This window comes from Mesoplodon mirus, assembly GCF_964341445.2.
Source record: "Mesoplodon mirus genome assembly, chromosome: 3".
In the NCBI taxonomy this organism is placed as follows: domain Eukaryota; kingdom Metazoa; phylum Chordata; class Mammalia; order Artiodactyla; family Ziphiidae; genus Mesoplodon; species Mesoplodon mirus.
In genome coordinates this window covers 95,835,129-95,853,167 of record NC_138978.1, presented here as the reverse complement: position 1 = coordinate 95,853,167, position 18,039 = coordinate 95,835,129, and the positions used below count along the sequence as shown (strand labels likewise).

At 37.5% G+C, this 18,039-nt stretch overlaps 1 protein-coding gene across 1 annotated transcript; it reads left to right on the top strand.

The window, feature by feature from the left end:
- The first annotated feature begins 638 nt into the window (after positions 1-638).
- EXTL2 (exostosin like glycosyltransferase 2) lies at positions 639-17,427 on the top strand. The gene is made up of 5 exons (XM_082612438.1): positions 639-772; positions 2,981-3,059; positions 11,603-12,030; positions 12,678-12,748; positions 15,344-17,427. The coding sequence occupies exons 2-5, from the start codon at positions 3,055-3,057 to the stop codon at positions 15,830-15,832; spliced, it is 993 nt and encodes a 330-aa protein (XP_082468564.1). The 5' UTR covers positions 639-772; positions 2,981-3,054; the 3' UTR covers positions 15,833-17,427.
- Positions 17,428-18,039: the final 612 nt, after the last annotated feature.

The window sequence follows — 18,039 nt, the reverse complement described above, 5'->3', positions numbered from 1 at the left end:
TTTACTGCCACGCAGGAGGCAATCAATAAATGTCTTCCGAAAGAATGTTAAAGGTATTTAAAAGAGCCTATTAAAAGGAGATCCTACGAGACCGTGTTGAAATTGAGATTTGGTTAAGGCATTGCTTCCCAGACAATCTCAATCCATTGATAACCCAAAACTCGAGTTCCTACACGTCCCCTTCACTTCCAGGTCACCCGGAGGCCCCGCTGTGGCTCTAATTCTCGTGAGAACCCCATAGCCCGTTTCAGGGAAGTGCAGGGAAAACTGACTCGTTGGTGGGACGTGAGGGCGTGCGGAGCGCCAGGGGCGAGACCGGCGGGCCAGTGCTGGGCACCCACGGTCGTTGGAACTCCTCTTCCAACGCCTCTCTGGGAAATTGTTTGGGTAAGGTCAGGTGGTCCACCACCTGAATGATTAAAAGTTGTTACCCTGGGGGGGAGAAATGGGGCAAAGGAGGACTGGCTTTTGGAGATGGGCTAGAAACTACAAAACCGAGCTTCTTGGGAACAGCTTTTTAGTCTAACAGGAAGTGGAGCGTCACCGAAAGGGAGGGGCGGCCACCCGGGACTGCCCTCTGCTTCAGGCTCTCTCTTTGTGGGCAGCGTTTCATCCAGGTTATCAATCCAGCGAGTAATGCCGGGTGAATGCACGCTGCTGGGTTTGGAAAAAAAATGAAAAATGAGCAAGCGAGACCCCCCTTTCGTTTCATCGTAACCAAGCTGGAAGCAAATAAATCGGCTAGGTCCCACTGCAGTCTTCTGCACTCGAGGTAAGGAAATAGGAAAATGCTCTCGTGTTAAAAATCTTTTTGCAGTGAGAATATATGTGTTTTACACTCCTTCTTGGAACTTTGTGAGTGTGTGGGGTAGTGATTCTGTGGTTTTATTTTTGAAAATAAAATTTACTTATTCTACATTTTTTTTTAAATGTTCGTATTAATTAAACTGCTGTGTAAAAACAGCTAGATTTCAGAAATTAAGTTCTGGAAAGAGTACTTCGTATTTGTCTTTCTTGGCGTATATTTCATTATTTTAATTTAAACATAGAAATATTTTCAGTTAGTAACATTTACTTATATTTTTAGGAAGCTTTTATATTAGCCATAGACTGAGTTTTACTGTACCGCACTGCTGGGGAAAGGTTAAGTGGGTACAAACTAGGTTGAAGATAAATATTTCCACTGCGATTGTTTCTCCAAAGCTGCTTTATTTCAGTATGATGTAACTGGGGGTGGGGGTGGGGTGTGCATATATGGAAATAACTAAATTTCAGCAACTGGTTTCCAGCGTTCTCTTAACTCATCCAGGTCAGCTGCAATCTGAGCCTGTGTTTTTGTATTCTGCCTTTGAAAATAAATTCTACATTTTGCCCTGTATTGCTGCAGATGAGAAATTGTTCAACTGGGTTATGGAGAAATCTGCAATACCCTTTTTCAAATAGTTTTGAAATAAGTTGGAGAAATTGAAGTTTAATTTCAGTTACAGTGGTCCTGGAACTCCTAAATTCCCCACTGCTCACTCCCCAGAATAGAAGATAGCTATTCCGGTGAGGGCCTTCTTTCAAAAAGTGGCAATGCCATTTCACATCTTTTATTCTTAGACGACATAATTACCAACTTCAATACTAAATATTTTATTAGAAATATAAATTGGGCACTAAATCAGGAAAAGTGCTATGAGTGGAAAATGTTTGACATGTCTCACTTGATTTGCCATCTTGAAATAGTGTTTTTCCCATATATGTTAACCAGTGTATGTTGTCATATCAAAATTAAAGTTAGTTTCATTCATTCAACAATCATTTAATGAGTGTCTACTATGTGCTAAGCTCTGTGCTGGGCACGGGGTTGGGGAAGGGAGGTAGGTTAAAAAGCCTGATAAAGTTCTTTCCCTGGAGGAATTTTATGGGAAGAAGAAGTGGGATGTGAGGAGAGGGCAAATCAGTTCAGGATTTTAGAACTAAATGATATTTAAGATGTGCACAAGAGGTGCTTTTGGTGTAGCGAGGAGGGACAACTGTCACCTGATGAGTCCAGATACATGCTAAGCCATCCCTTTACCCCTTCAGTAACTTGTATCATGAAAAAATATAAGTTTGGAAAATCAAAAATGATTCTTCAGGTCTATTCAGGTGGTCATTACAGATGCAGTATCTTGCTGGTCTCCAATCAGTTCTGAATTCCTTCATATGTTATGGATTTATAAGATTACAAAATAGGTAGATATATTAATGAACATTTTAAACCAATAAATGGATTTCTACCCTGAACTTTTAAATATTTATTTAGATCATCTACTAATTAATTGCATTAGGTTAACTGTGCAGACTATATGGGGGGGAAAAACCCTAACTTCTTAGACATGTGATTAAGGACCGTGAGGAATGAAAGCCGAGAAGATTAAGGGGCAGAAGCTCATCTCCAGCCAAGGTTCCAGCTCCTTTTGGGCAATAGTAAGGAATAGGAAGGATGCCATCTGTCATTCCTCAGTAATCAACCCTGACATTTACCTGCAACCCTATTTTAGACCCTGAGTTTTTTTTAGTACTTCAAATTGAATGCCTTATGAACCTTTAGTGAAAAAAGGAGTTTTGATGGTAGATAAAACTACAGATAGTTAAAAATCTAGAAATTGAATACAAGTGCAAGTTGCTAATGCATTCAGAGGTCTTGCTCCATGGTATATATGTTCTGGTTTCAAACGTGTAAACACATTAGATCATCAGGATGATGTGAGTTTATTCTGCTTCTGGATACCTAAGAGAAAGATGAAAACAAAAAATATAGCAATGTTAGCACCAACCTGACAGGTAGCACCTACCTAATTGCCTAAATGTAGTTTTTAGAACACAGTATAGCAATTTTTAATTTCTAAAAATAATTCAAAGCCTATGGACGATAGCATTAAAAAGCATTTTTAAAAAATTTCCTGCTGATTGACAAAAACATCTCAGAAAATTCTTTGATTTTCCTTAATAGTGCCAAGAGAGCCTGTTCCTATCAATTACTGGAGCCATAAGGAAATTTTTTTTAAAAATTAAAACTTTACCATAATGAGGTAAGTACCAGTATTTTTTTTTAACTTTTTAAAAATTGTGGTAAAATACAAATAATATTTGCCATCTTAACCATTTTTAAGTGTACAGCTCTGTAGTGTTAAGTGTATTGACATTGTTGAGCAGCCAATCTCAAGAACTTTTTCAGCCTGCAAAACTGAAATTCTATAACCATTAAACAACAACTCTCCATTTCTCTGTTCCCTGGGTCCCTGGCAACCACCATTCTACTTTCTTTTTCTATGTATTTGACTACTCTATATTCCTCATGTAAGTGAAATCAAAGAGTATTTGTCCTTTTGTGCTGGCTTATTTCACTGAGCATGATGTCCTCAAGGTTCATCCATGTTGTAGCATGTGTCAGAATTTCCTTCCTTTTAAAGCCTGAATAATATTCCATTGTATGTCTATACCATGTTTTGTTTATCCATTCATCTGTCAATGGACATTTGGGTTGCTTCCATTTTTTGACTATTGTGAATAATGCTGCTATGGACATAAGTGAAATACCAGTATTTTTATCTGAGAAAAATTGTTTCCTATAGAGGTGTTTTTGTTTCCTTGGAAATAAGAGCTTTTACTTGAGCCAGGGTCTGTTAGAACATACTGTACTGCCTGTTTTAGATCTTATCCATTGAAATAGTATTCCAGATTATAGTATAAAGTCAATACCTACAAAGTTGAAATATTCTTGTAGACTAGAACAAAGCTGAAAACAGAGACTACTTGAAAGACACTAAAAATACAATGTAGCTCAAGTGTGAGAGTCGGGAGTTTGTTTGGACCCACTACTCTTTCTGTGGCTCAGGAAACATCATTTAATATTCTCAGTCTCAGCTAGCCCATCTACAAAATGGGGTGGATATATTTTAACTCCCGTGTCTCTGAAGGTTTGAAACATTACTGATTTGAGTTGTTGGGTAACATAACAACATATATTTAGACTTGTGAAAAAAGTGATGGGAGTTAAGAAGAACCATAAAAACATAGATGGGCTCCTTAGAAGGAAAAGTGAGGGGAAATCATTTAGAAAGGAGAGGATAGCATTTGTTGAAAATGAGAAAAACTGTATGGCACTTCTAAAATAACAGTGAAAAGAATGAATTTCCTGAATATAGGAAAATACAAAGGCAAAAACTCTTCTTAGAATACTCTTTAGCACCTGGAAAAGACTCATAAAGAGCAGTGACCTTTCATGTACTATTTCTGGCATTCTGGATTTTGCACTGAAGTAGATTCTAGTGTGTGCTGCTTAAAATTTTAATGGAAGAGGCTTACACTAAGCAGTAGTGAACTGACTTGGGCGGTGTTCTGACTTAGTTCTGTCAACTGTCCTGAGGTTTCTATAGGTTTTTGTCAGTTTCTGAACCCAAACTAAATTTTCATTTCTCACCTAGACAAGACTTTATTGTTTGTTTGTGTAAATCATATATGCTGCCGGATTAAGAATATAGCTTCTGGTTATTGTTACCAGAAATCACAAGGATGGGATTATCTAACAAGTGATGGTTTTCTCCCAAGGCAAATCAGCTTATTCTCCAAGAGCAGAATATCTTGGAAAAAATCAGCATTCTAAGACATCTTTTATTAAGTAGTTTGGCCACAGAACTAAAGGTAGAAAGGTGACTCATGTGGCCTGAGCTAGAGACCACATCTCATGACTTATTGTCCCGGTCCCCAGACGGGGGATAATGCAGGTCTTTTATAGAGGGAAAGGTTTCTTGAGTCTTAACTGGGCCTTAATTTGCATTTAATTTGAGTTTATTCTTTTAAAATTTCAGTCATTCCTTATTCATTGCAAAGTTTAAGACCATTTAAACATAGATTCCCCCACTCCTTTCAGCCACAGAGAGTTGTGAGCCCTTACTCAAAAAATGACCAGGCACTGTTCTGGATTACAAAGCCTAACAGAAACGGCCCTCAAGGTACAGCCAGAGTCAAAAAGGAGCTGGAAGCATGGTCAGTAGTTGTAATACCTGGACACAAAGTCTAGTAGCCCTGTGTTCCCAGTTCCCAGGAGCACTGAGGATGGAGAGTGGTGAGAGAAATATCCACAGGGGAGGGGATGTTTGAAAGAGACTTGGGGGTAGGAGGGCGAGGAGTAGGGGTGTACCAGGTGGAGAGAGGAGGGATGGGTTTTGTAGTAGAGAAGATAGCATGTACCAACACTTGGAGTCATGGGTCAGCACGTTGGCTATAGGTATCGTAAGAGGAAAGTCCTTTTGGAATTGGGTACCACATGTGCCTTTGCCTCAATTGGAACAGTGTTTGTCATCTACATGCCATAAACCGGCCCAGAAACTGCTCATCAGGTGTATACTGTCTCTTCTGATTCTTCTTTCATGTTCATAGAAGGGAAGCCCAGGTTCTGAATTAGCCTCTGTGTTCTACCTTGGAATGCTTTTATCTCGTGGCAGCTGAGGACACCTTTTTGAGCATCTGTCTTCTATAATCATCAGTTTTTAGGCAAGTACACATTTTGGAGGATGAGCCAGAGAAGAATACAATATGAGGCAAATCTCATAATCAAATGGTAGAATAGTTATTCTTCCACCATCTGTAGCATTAAAAGGAAAATGACAACTTCTCAATGTATGACGTGAAGCTGTTCATTGCTTTTCTACCTTATGAGTCAGAGGACATAACTAATCTTTGTTTATGCTATGCTCTGGCTATTTGTTTTCAGCTTTTGTCTGGATAATTATTGCTTTCAGTCCAAAGGAACTAGCCTGGAGAAAAGAATTCTTCATTCAGTAGTGTTCCTTCTAAGGAACTTTGATAGATGTAGTAAATAACTACAGAGCAGGTCTTTGAAAATTCAAATTGCCTCGTTCATTTAAAGACAAACATTAGAGAATTAGTAACTGTTGCTTCATTGTATTATTTACTTTCCTACTCTAATCTCCACATTTAAGAAACTTTCTTAAAATTTCAAATAATGCTTTTCCAAAAGCTACCTCAATTCTCAAATATGTAAAAATTCTGATATAATGACCCAACCATTCCACTCCCAGATATATACCCAAGAGAAATGAAAGCATGTCCACATAAAAATTTGTACTTGAATGTTCATAACAGCGTTATTCATAATAGCAAAATGTGGAAGTAACCCAAATGTCCAGCAACTGATGAACAGATAAACAAAATGTGGTATATCTATACAATAGAATGTTATTTGGCAATTTAAAAAAAAGAATTAAGTACTGATATATACTATGACATGGGTGAACCTTGAAAACATTCTTCTAAGTGAAAAAAGCCAGGCACAAAGGCCATATATTGTATAACTCCATTTATATGAAATGTCCAAGATAGGCAAATCTATGGAGATAGAAAGTAGATTAGTGTTTGCCTGGTGCTGGGGTGGAGAAAGAGAGGAAATGGGAATGAGGAGTTGACTGCTAACGAATGGGTCTGGGGTTTCTTTTTAGAATGTTAAAAATGTTGTAAAATTAGACTTGGTTGCACAATTCTGTGAATACACTAAAAGCTACTGAACTGTATACTTTAAATAGGTGAAATTTATGGTATGTGAAATAAATCTTAATAAAGTTGTAAAAAACCCAACATACCAATATTAATATTCATATTATCTTACAGGTACCTTAGGGACAGTCTCATATACTAAGTTATGACACATCCTTGCAGAATTTACCATAACACAGTGGAAAGAGTCGTGGACTGTGCCCTCAGAGATCTGGATTCTAGACCTGGCTCTGCTGCTGGTTAACTGTGTGCAGCTGCATCAGTTCAGGCAAATTCCTTATGCCTCGACCTTGGGTTCTTTATCTATGAAACAAGGAAGCTGGCTTAGGAGGGCTCTGAGGTCTCTTTCAGTTTTCTGAGTTTATGATGTGTTTGTATCATAAGGCATATAGATATTGGGGCAGTTTTGGAGACATTGCTTTATCCTTCATTGTTTGAGCATAATAAATAGCAGTAGGGATTTGAGGGGCCACCTGGCTAGCAGTCCCTCCCCGATCGTGTTCAAGGTAAAATATATGTAGAACAGGGCTTCTCCACCTTGGCATCACTGGCATGTTAGGCTGGATAATTCCTTGCTCTGGGGTCTGTCCTGTCCATTGTAGGATGTCTAGCAGCAGCGCTGCCATCTACCCACCAGAGAGCACTAGCATCTCCTAGCCCCAATCACAGCAATCAAAAATGTCTCCTGAGGGTCTTCCCTGGTGGCGCAGTGGTTGAGAGTCCGCCTGCCGATGCAGGGGACACTGGTTCGTGCCCCAATCCGGGAAGATCCTACATGCCGCGGAGCGGCTGGGCCTGTGAGCCATGGCCGCTGAGCCTGCGTGTCCGGAGCCTGTGCTCCGCAACGGGAGAGGCCGCAACAGTGAGAGGCCCGCGTACCACAAAAAACAAAAACAAAAACAGAAACAAAAACAAAACATGTCTCCCGACTTTGCCCCATGTCCCCTAGAGAGCAAAATCATCCCTGGTTGAAAACCCCTGGTCTAGGAGATGCTATGTAACCATATCAAAATAACTAAAAGGATGTGCTCTCTACTCATGAGGAACTAAATAAGTTAACATATGTGCAAAAAATATCATCTGGGGATCTTTGATTTTGCAGATGATTAGGAGGAAAAGAAGAATTTTTGTTTTGCTGACATTTACTGTGTTTATCAAAGTCACATTTAATTTACTATAGTCATGGAAGAAGGGCAGAAAGGGGATAAACTAAGAACTGTCAGATCCTTTTTGGAATGAGGCAGCGTGCCAGGAAATATATATATCAATAGATATAATTTTAAATTAAATAATTTTAATTCTTGGTCCTTTCTAAGTAAGACATAGGTTATCCAGATGTATTCTTTTTCATATCCCCCCATTCAAAACTCAAAGCTGTGATTTAAGTGATAGATTCTTCTCTGGACAAAGAACAGAAGAAAGCTATAAACTGAAATCCAGATAGCTATGAAGTCATCATCACTCTCCAAACTGTTCTAAGGCTGTTTCCAGTAAGCCTACAATAAAGTTCCAGACTTCAACTATTCTCAAAGTACAGAGATGCCACTTGCACTGCAGTCTATAAAGTTTTTGTTCTTCTTGCTTTTCTATGTAGACTACAAATGTAACATAATTTTATCAGGCTATATCATTTAATAAATACTACATGAAATATTTACATTGTCTTTCCAAAGATATAAATTATATCTCTCAAAACATTTTTGATACAAGTGGAATAGGGGATTAGAAGCTATCTGAAAGAAATTTCTATGACAGATACGGAGGGTAACTCCCACTTAAAAGTATAGATAAAAGTGAAACAGTCGTTCACGATTATCTTTGACAATGTATACTTATAGTAGGCTATAGAGATGAATCTTCATTACTTTTTCTCCACTAAAACTGCCAGGTAGCTATCAGTGTCTGTTTTAGAGACTAGAGACACTGCTATGTAAGTTTTATAGTATGTACTCAGTATATATACTATAAAACTATAGTTTTATAGTATAATACTATAAACTATAGTTTTTGAGTATAGTACTCAGCTGAGGAAAATGAACATAAAGATCTTAATCAGGGTATACGTTAATGCAGTTGTCAGCGGATTCTTAACTCTGAGTGCTTATAACCAGCCATTTTTACTCAGAACTGAAAATATGTTTTATGAGACCTGCTTTTGAGTCAGTATTAGAAGGATTATCAAGGCCTTTGAACCAAGATTATTAATTCATAATGGTTTCTCTTTGGTTTACCACATTAACAGTATATGTTGTTTTAGTAAAAGGGTGTATACAGTGAAAACACTTGTGCTCTCAAACCTTAAATTACCATCCTTGAAAAGTAATCATGGTAAAGCTGAAGTTACTTCAACAATAATTCATTTTATTCGTATCTTAGAGTGAAGCTATGATAAAAGGAGAAACACAAAATTTCTTTTCTTAACAGAACAGGCTGCAGAGAAAGTCCAGGAGAGAATATCCTTGAAAGCTCTCCAAAAATATTGCTGCAAGGGGATATTTCTTTTCAAATCTGGACTTTTGAAAAGTGAGAGTTGCTGAATGACAATGACCATTCCCTTGTCCTTATGAATAAGTTCTTCCTTTGCTTGCACAGGCCTCAACGCATTATCACGTCATGGGGTGTGTTCCCCTATAAGCCTTGGAATTCTCCAGTCCCCACTTCTGTGAACTTTAAAGAGAGATGTTAAAGGCATGGGCTATATGGCCTCTCTATGTCCTTGCTGAACTGTATAGAGAAAAACTGTTGCTACAGTTACAAAACACACCTCACAATGTGAAACAAGATCAGGGGAATGTGACTGTCACTTTAACTCCACCACTGCCAAGTTTCCTCGATGAAAAACAGAAGACTGATCGGACATCATTTGGATAGCAAAGTGAGATTTCGTTTGGAACCTAATCTGTTAGACAGGAAGATTTAGACTAGTCTTAGGATTGTCTGCAGAATGATGGCCTAGCTGCAGATGCCCAACTGAAACCACAAGGTGCAAAATCAAGAGCTTACATACAGATACAGTGCACTTTTTCATGAAGGAAACCAAAGTAAACTGTACAGAAGCAGTGTTATACAAGGAAGAACAGTGACAGTGGCTTGTACAGTTAGCACACCACAGGTGTGAGTTAGCAGTGAGAAGTCTTTTCCAACTTGATATTATTTATCTGTAATAAGGAATAGATAAGGGTATCTGTTTATTGTATAGCCTGAGAGGAAAAATTGTATTAAAAGTAGTAAGAGTGGATAGACTATGGGTCAATTAAAGTCATCAAGAATAATAATATCTCATTCTTTCTGGTTCTGAGAGATCTATTTTTTTTTCTTAAAGATATTTTTTTATATGTCTAGAAACTCCTGGTTGATTTTTCAGTCTTTTTATAAGTAAATTTCTTTAAGCTTTCTTTTTCCTCATTTCAGGCTTTTGTACTTGAATAGAGTAGTAGAATAGATCTAGGAAAAGTGCTGAGATGTATTTGAAGTCTGAGCTGCCAGAATAGAAAATGAAGACATTCCTCAAAAGCTTGTGGAGGCTTGTGGAGGAGTAAGTAAAGTAAGTAAATCAAAAGCAGAAATAGCAGAAGAATCAAAAAGCAGCAGCAATTGAAAGCCAACAGTGCTCCAAAACGAGGCAGTAGGGGTGATAATGAAACTGTATTGGAAGCCAAGAAATCAGAGTTCTGGGTATCTGTAAAACAGTATGAGATTTAACCTTTCCTTACATTTGTGACTGAGTTTTGATCAGACAAAAAATTTTGACCAATAAATCTCCAGGCCACATTCCTTAGTTTTTGTTCACCTACTCTTCTATAGCCATCTCAGGCAGATCCTGTAGGTATAGTTAGGAATAGGAGAGTCCAGAGCTGATTACAATACCTGGTGATCCTCATGTTCTGTGACAGAGGTTGCTTTGGAAGCTCAAGAGCCCTACCTCAGCACATCCTGCATTTGAATCTGGCAGTACACTCCCCAGCCCATGATGATGAAAAGCCTGGGCTCTGGCAGGAGTTTTTTCCTGGATAAAAATCATAGATCCATTACTTCAGTTGTTTAGTAACCTTGAGAAAGTTATTTAACCTCTGTAAGCATCCAAATACTATTAAATGGGAATAATAATAATAGTAAAATATAAACAAGATTCTGTTACTCCCCTGATCAAAACCCTCCAATGGCTTCCCATCTCACTTAGAATAAAATCCATACTCTTTACTCAGGCCAACAAGATCCCCCGTAATCTGGCCCTTGCTTATCATGTCATTCTGATTTATTCTCTTTGTTACCATCATGCTGAATTAGCTTTGAGTTTATTTACTTCGTTATCTGTTTGGCCCTACTATTTCCTCTGTTACTAACAGCAGAGACTTTGTCTATCTTATTCATTGCTGTATTCACAGAATCTAAAACAGTGCATGGTACAGTAAGTGCTCAGTGGTTATTTGTTTAATTTACTGAGTAAATAAGCACGTACTATGACATGCAAAGCACATAGTACAGGGCCTAGAATGTAATAAACCCACTATAATCGTTTGCTTCTGCTGCTATTACTATTATTTCATATATTAGGGTTCTGCATATGATTCCACTTGGAAAAAAGTTTGCTACCAAAATGTAAGTTTAAAGTTAGTGTACTGAAATATACATATATCAGAACATCAAGTTGTACACCTTACATATATACAACTTTTATGTGTCAACCATATCGCAATAAAGCTGCTTAAAGAATTAGTATACTACCAAGAGAAATATAATCCTATCTGAAAAAAATAATCTCAGTTCCAAATGTTTAGTAGTGAAATGAGGGCAAATTTTAAAATGCACTGCTTAATTCTTCCTGTTCGGTGTGTAGATAACCCTTTGTCTGCAGCTGCAAAGCGAGCAGGCCCAGAAGGAAAGGTTTATTCACTGTAGTTTTTATCTAAGGCCAAATCACCTTATCAAAGAGGCAGGGTGAACTGAACTTGAATCAGCTAAAAGATGATTAACCTCTCTCCCCAAAAAAGCAAAAACAAAAACATGGTAACTAGTAAGAATGCTAAGATTCTGCACTTTATTTCCATTTCTACTCCAGGTGTTGCCACATCTGCAAACTCCCTGGAAGAGTGATGGGGATTCGAGTACTTCGTTTCTCTTTGGTGGTAATCCTTGTATTACTGCTGGTAGCTGGGGCTTTGACCGCTTTACTTCCTAATATCAAAGAAGACAAGCTGCTCACTTTGCGTAGGGAAATAAAATCCCAGGGCAAGTCCACCCAGGATTCCTTTACTCTCATAATGCAGACGTACAACAGAACAGATCTCTTATTGAGACTTTTAAATCATTATCAGGCAGTACCATATCTGCACAAAGTGATTGTGGTGTGGAACAATGTTGGGGAGAAGGGACCAGATGAGTTATGGAACTCTCTAGGGCCTCACCCTGTCCCTGTGATCTTCAAAGTACAGACAACAAACAGGATGAGAAATCGACTCCAGGTCTTTCCTGAACTGGAAACCAATGGTGAGTTGCAGCTGGGTTCTTGGTCTGGCAGGGCTGCAGCTAACCAGAGCTGTGGGTGGGTGCGTGACTTTTGGGCCTTCTACTTGCCTTAATTGTGTGGAGAAAATAGGGAAATTTAATCATAAGAAAGCATTTTGAAAAACTTAAGGGGCAGTTTCCAAGATGTCAAGAAGCAGTCTCCTGGGGAAGAAATCGCATATACCTTGCAACAGTGACAAAGAGGTTAATATTGTGAAAGAAGATATGCTATGATTACATATTACGGCATCACAGAAGTTAGTATAATGCCATTTAACTTACGCTTAATGTATTTTTTGTCACCTCCTTTTCCTCCCACTGAGCAGTTACATGAGGTTGTAATTTGCTTAAAAAAACCTTGGTTTTATTTATTTATAGGTTCATTAATTTCTAGGATAATGGATGATAAATACATGATAATTTCCCCCTCAGGAAATTATAAAAATCAATTACATTTCAAGTAAAAAGTTTTTCTGCTAGACAAATCTCTCCAAGAATACATTTTTTATTTACTGAATTTCATTCAGAAAATACTTCATTTGAATGACTTATAAAAACACCAGAAGTATCTTATAACTTCTGTCTTCATTTCCAAACTGTTTGATTTACATTTTTTTCTTTCATTTCAGCGGTGTTAATGGTAGATGATGACATGCTAATTAGCACCCAAGACCTTGTTTTTGCTTTCTCCGTGTGGCAGGTAATGTTGCTACATCCTTTATGAAATCAACAGTATAAAGTCTGATCTAGTGTTTAACCAGAGCAGCATGGTTTAATGTGAGAGTCACCCAAACCAGCGTAGACAGTATTTATTTAAAAGGTAGATGAATTTGTCATAATCAGATTTCCTGAGCTCAGTTAAGCTAATCTGAAAGTTACAGTATCTTTTATCTATACTTGATTTATATTTGGTATATTGGAAAGAAGAGCTAGAACTGACTTCCAAAGAACAATGAGGAAACGATCTGGTATATGATAGAGCAAAGACTAAAATCCAGAGGCACTTTTGCCTGTATCTCAAATGAGAAGTGTATTTCTGTATTAATATTGCACAGAACTTCCTTTGAAAGAAACAATTTATTACATCCATAAAATTTAATTCTGATTCTGAGACCATTGTTTAAAAATTAATAATACTAATAATTCTGCATGCACCATTGTGGTGGCAGTTCCCCCCCCCCACCCCCTTAAATCCCAAGCTGGGATAAACAGGCATAAATTGCCTGGTATCTATAAAAACTCCTTTTTCCTACCGAATATATGTTAATAGTAGACAGCTTTTACAAGTTTCACTACAAGTACCTGAAACGAGAACTGCATACAAATACTTTGAAGCCCTGTCCAGTAATTAAACACTGTGCTACCCAATAAATGGTCTAATTTACACTATAGTAACTCTCCTTAATTAGCGACTTGGGATGTAACAACATTAGGTGTTAATGGCAAGTGGTCACAGTACTCTGCAGATATCATCATTCTCAAAACTTCAGTTTTCAGCTTCATGCCTAGTGTACTGATCAACGGATTTTTTCTATATCAGCAGTTTTTCCAGCCCTGTAAATAAAAACTTCCTAGGTGAAAAGTTCTAATGTAATACTCCAGCTGTGAGATTTCTATTTCAGGTAAAAAATCAATTTACTGAAAATATCAGGGTGGGGGAAATATGAGAACTGCGGTTAATTAGAATAATCCAAGTAAATCATAATTAAAGATGGATAAATATGACTTTAGGTTTTATTCATAAAACCATCAAGAACAGTTTCAATCCATTGCACAAGATAATCTGACTCCTAAAGTTCTGTCCCATCAGTGCCCTGCATAGTGTAGTGATTTGGGGCCTAGAGAGAAGCAAGATTAGAGCAGACAGGTATCTGTGCCTTTGCACTCACCCATCACCTCCACTTGCAGTGCTTTACCTTTTCCACCTCCATTCATCCATGAAATCTCTTTCATCGCGTAGATTGTGTAAGTGGCACATCTCCTCTGAAGCCTCCCAGCCTTTACACCCAACCCTTGACATTCCCCTTTGCTTCCCAGCAGCACAGTTGTCATCCTGTCCTCGGTGCCCCCCTGAGAATTGCACAGCTGCATTTACAGCTTTCTCACAGTGTGGTAATTCCTGGTTCACATATCTGTATCATACCCTCTCTAGACTATGCGTTCTTTGAAACCGGATTTAACCCAGCCTGACTTCTGTGCATGTGTCCCTAGTTTAGTGTCTGTTCTGTAAATGAATGAAACTCAAGTTATTTGTGAGATTGAACTAAACCTTTCAATTCTATAAGTTCATGCTTCTTTTCCATGATTCACTGCTTTTCTTTGCTGATTTTTGTTTTATTTTTAGTCACCCTCATCCTACTATTATTGTTTTAATACTATCCTTCAAAGATCCTGACACATCTCATATATCTATATATATATGTCTATATCTATCTATCTATCCATCTATCTATCTATCTACCTATCTATCTATATATATATATATATATATATCTTTGAGCAACATGGATTTGAACTGTACAGGTACATTTATACTCGGATTTTTTCAATAAATACAAACCACAGTACTACATGATCAGTGGTTGGCTGAATCTAGAGATGCGGATCCGTGGATACGGAGGGCTGACTGTAAAGTTATACACGAGTCTTCTACTACGCTAGGGGGGTCAGTGCCCCTCACCCCTGCATTGTTTAAGGCTCAACTGTATATGTGTGTGTTGTGTATATATGTGTGTATATATATATATTTTTTCTTATGTTTTTAAAAAAGAGACACCCAAGCTGAAAAGGGATAAAAATAAACATCGTTTAAAATCAATGGTGACTTTCAAAAACATTGAAATAAACACGGAAAAACAGTAAAATGATACATGTAAAGCCATAATTTTATATACTCCTAAGAGATAAAGACAATTTTTCAAAATAATCACATTATGTCTTCTTATCTCCTATAATAAATATCATTCATACAGTCAACTTCTCTTATAGCAAACTCTGAAAAACCAGAATCTTTGGTAACTCGAATTTATTAATATTGGATAATGTGTAAATTAGGAGAATATTTGTGAGGTTAGAAATTTTGTTAGAGGTTTGGGTTATGATGAATTGACCTTTAAACTTATCAGTACATAGATTTATGAATTTGTCTGGAGTTAAAGGAAATTGAGATGTAGAAGCCAGGAATAAAATAACATTGACAAATCAGTTTAATTCTTTCTGTAGTAAATCATTGCCTTTTCACCATGTCAGCTTTAAAGAAATGCCACACTTAATTGTTCTTTTTCCATCTTTTCAGCAATTTCCTGATCAAATTGTAGGATTTGTTCCAAGAAAGCATGTGTCTACTTCCTCTGGTGTCTACAGTTATGGAGGTTTTGAACTGCAAACACCAGGGTTTGGAAATGGTGACCATTACTCTCTGGTGCTGATTGGAGCCTCATTCTTCCATAGCAAATACCTTGAACTCTTTCAGAGGCAACCTGCAGCTGTCCATGCTTTGTTAGATGAAACGCAAAACTGTGATGATATTGCCATGAATTTTATCATTGCCAAGCACACTGGGAAGACTTCGGGGGTATTTGTGAAACCTGTAAACATAGACAATTTAGAAAAAGAAACCAATGGTGGCTATTCTGGAATGTGGCATCGAGCTGAGCACTTTCTGCAGAGGTCTTATTGTATAAATAAGCTTGTTAACATCTATGACAGCATGCCCTTAAAATACTCCAACATTATGATTTCTCAGTTTGGTTTTCCATATGCCAACCACAAAAGTAAAATGTAAAAGTAAAACAAACAAAAACAAACCTCAAAACTGCTTAGTATTTGAGTAGCTTCTTCATGCTATGGTCGGTTTATTTATTTATTTATTTTTAAGCACATCATGAACTTTTTTCTACTCCAGAAGTCTCTACAAGGGGGAAAAAGTGCTTAGGGCTTCTAGCATATAAAATTTACAGACACTTCAAAACCCAAGAAGCTGGTATTACCCAGATAGGTCTTCTTGTGAGAAGTCTTCATCCACAGATATAATTCCTTGGTCAACAATTTTATTGTTTACATTCTGAGACCATTCTACAATTTAAAAAAATTTTTTTAAATTGAAGTATAGTTGATTTACAGTGTTGTGGTAATGTTCTACCATTTTTTTGACTCCTGGCACTTGCCTTAAGGACGTTTAGCAAGCTGTTTCCAGGATCAGAAACTCAGGACAAGTATTTCTCAGCTTTTTCATTAAAGGATGATTATTTTCATTTGAAGCCTGAAATGCCTCTTCAACAAAAGCCTGTGGTATAGGGAAAAGCCATGTGAGGAGAGAATAATCTCAATCCCATATAAAAACGAGTGGAAAATTTGTGACTATCTGTACTTCCCTTGTGGTCCTTCCAACCAGCCCTTTCCAGGACTAACTTATCCCAGCATGATTTCGGTGCAACCATCCGTGCTTTTATTTCTGTGGACTGGGAGGGTTAATTTTAGTAGCTAAAGGATGTCTAGTTGTTCACTTGATTTTTGTGAACATTTACTGCATGGATCACAAAAAAGTGTAGTCTCTGTTTCTTACATGCAATTTATATGCAGTGAGGAGTAAATGTGTTACTAGATTCAGGTCGCGCATTTTGTCACTGAATCTGACTTTGAGATTGCACATTAATTCTTAGATTTTACATAAAGTATGTATTGTTTAAGAAACATGTATAAAATAACTCTTTTGAAAGAATGATTAAGTAGGAACTGGCAGAAATTATAACCCTTACTATCAAATGATCTTTATTGTTATAAAAGCATAGGTTATCTCCTGGATACTAAAACGTGTGTATTACGCACAAGTCAATCTCTTGCATTCAGAACTTCTTCCCTCCACCCAGCAAAAGATCCAGAGATCATTTCAATTACATAGCTACAGGAAAAAATAAGAGACCTGAGTCATAGTAGAGGAATTCCACAGGGAGTCTGCATCAGTTGATTGTTAAGTTGCCCACTTCCTGGTACGTGAATTAGTATCTGTTCCGCAGGGTGTCTGTGTTTGCTCCTCGTTCACTATTGGTGGAAAGGAATACTCAGGCCTCTTTCTGCCACCTTCTCCTCTTCCTGTGCCCCCTCCCGCTCCCATTATGCTGTTATATTCTCAAAATTGCAAAGCTATGAAAATAATCATTGTTAATGTTCCAACAATGAGGTCTCTGTGCAATTAGCTCAGTGTATATTGTTCCTTTACATGGGCATGTGTATGTATCTTAATGCCATCAGAGAAAACCAATAGAACTCGCAGCCTCACTAAAAATTTATCGTGTTAATTATCTGCTTTGTCCAACCTTGGTAGTGACTTTTTGCCTCTTGAGATTGGCAGATAAATAAAATAAACTTTTACCATCCAGATGTTCTATATTAATTAAGCAGACTCATGCTTTCGTGGTCGGTATTTACACAGATTTTCAAATACTCTCACATTTTGTTCCGAATAAGATTAGAGGTATTAACTACATTGCCCTTGGGAAAATTTTCCAGTGGGAAAATATTCTCAGGTTTTATTTCTCATCTTGTATTCTTAAACTTATCTTCAGCATCACTTAAGTTGCTCACATCATATTTTTCAGACCTTGTAGAGAAAATATGAACGCAAAGTGAAGTTCAGTCTGTGTTACAAAAACTCTTGCATTGATTGAGGCTAGACGTATACTAAAACTCTTTTTCCCTGCACCCTCTTATTCTTGCTCCAAATGATCTGGAGAATACAGGATGCTCAGGCTTAAAGCCACATCAGAAAAGCAATATAGCTTAGGGGTTAAATGTGCCAGTGGAGTCCTTGGGCTCAAATCCTTCCTGCATCTCATGTTTACTTCCCCTCTTGGAGCTTCAACTTCCTCGTCTGCAAAAATGAGAATAATATCTATGTAGGGGGTTGTTTTAAGGAATAAAGGAGATAGCTTGTGTAAGTATGAACACAGTGCCTTGCCTATTTTATTTTATTTTATTTTTGCGGTATGCGGG

Coding starts and splice junctions, on each gene's coding strand:
- EXTL2 (XM_082612438.1), top strand. Junction 12,031..12,677: donor TCCTGAACTGGAAACCAATG/GTGAGTTGCAGC, acceptor CTTTCATTTCAG/CGGTGTTAATGGTAGATGAT. Junction 12,749..15,343: donor TTGCTTTCTCCGTGTGGCAG/GTAATGTTGCTA, acceptor CCATCTTTTCAG/CAATTTCCTGATCAAATTGT.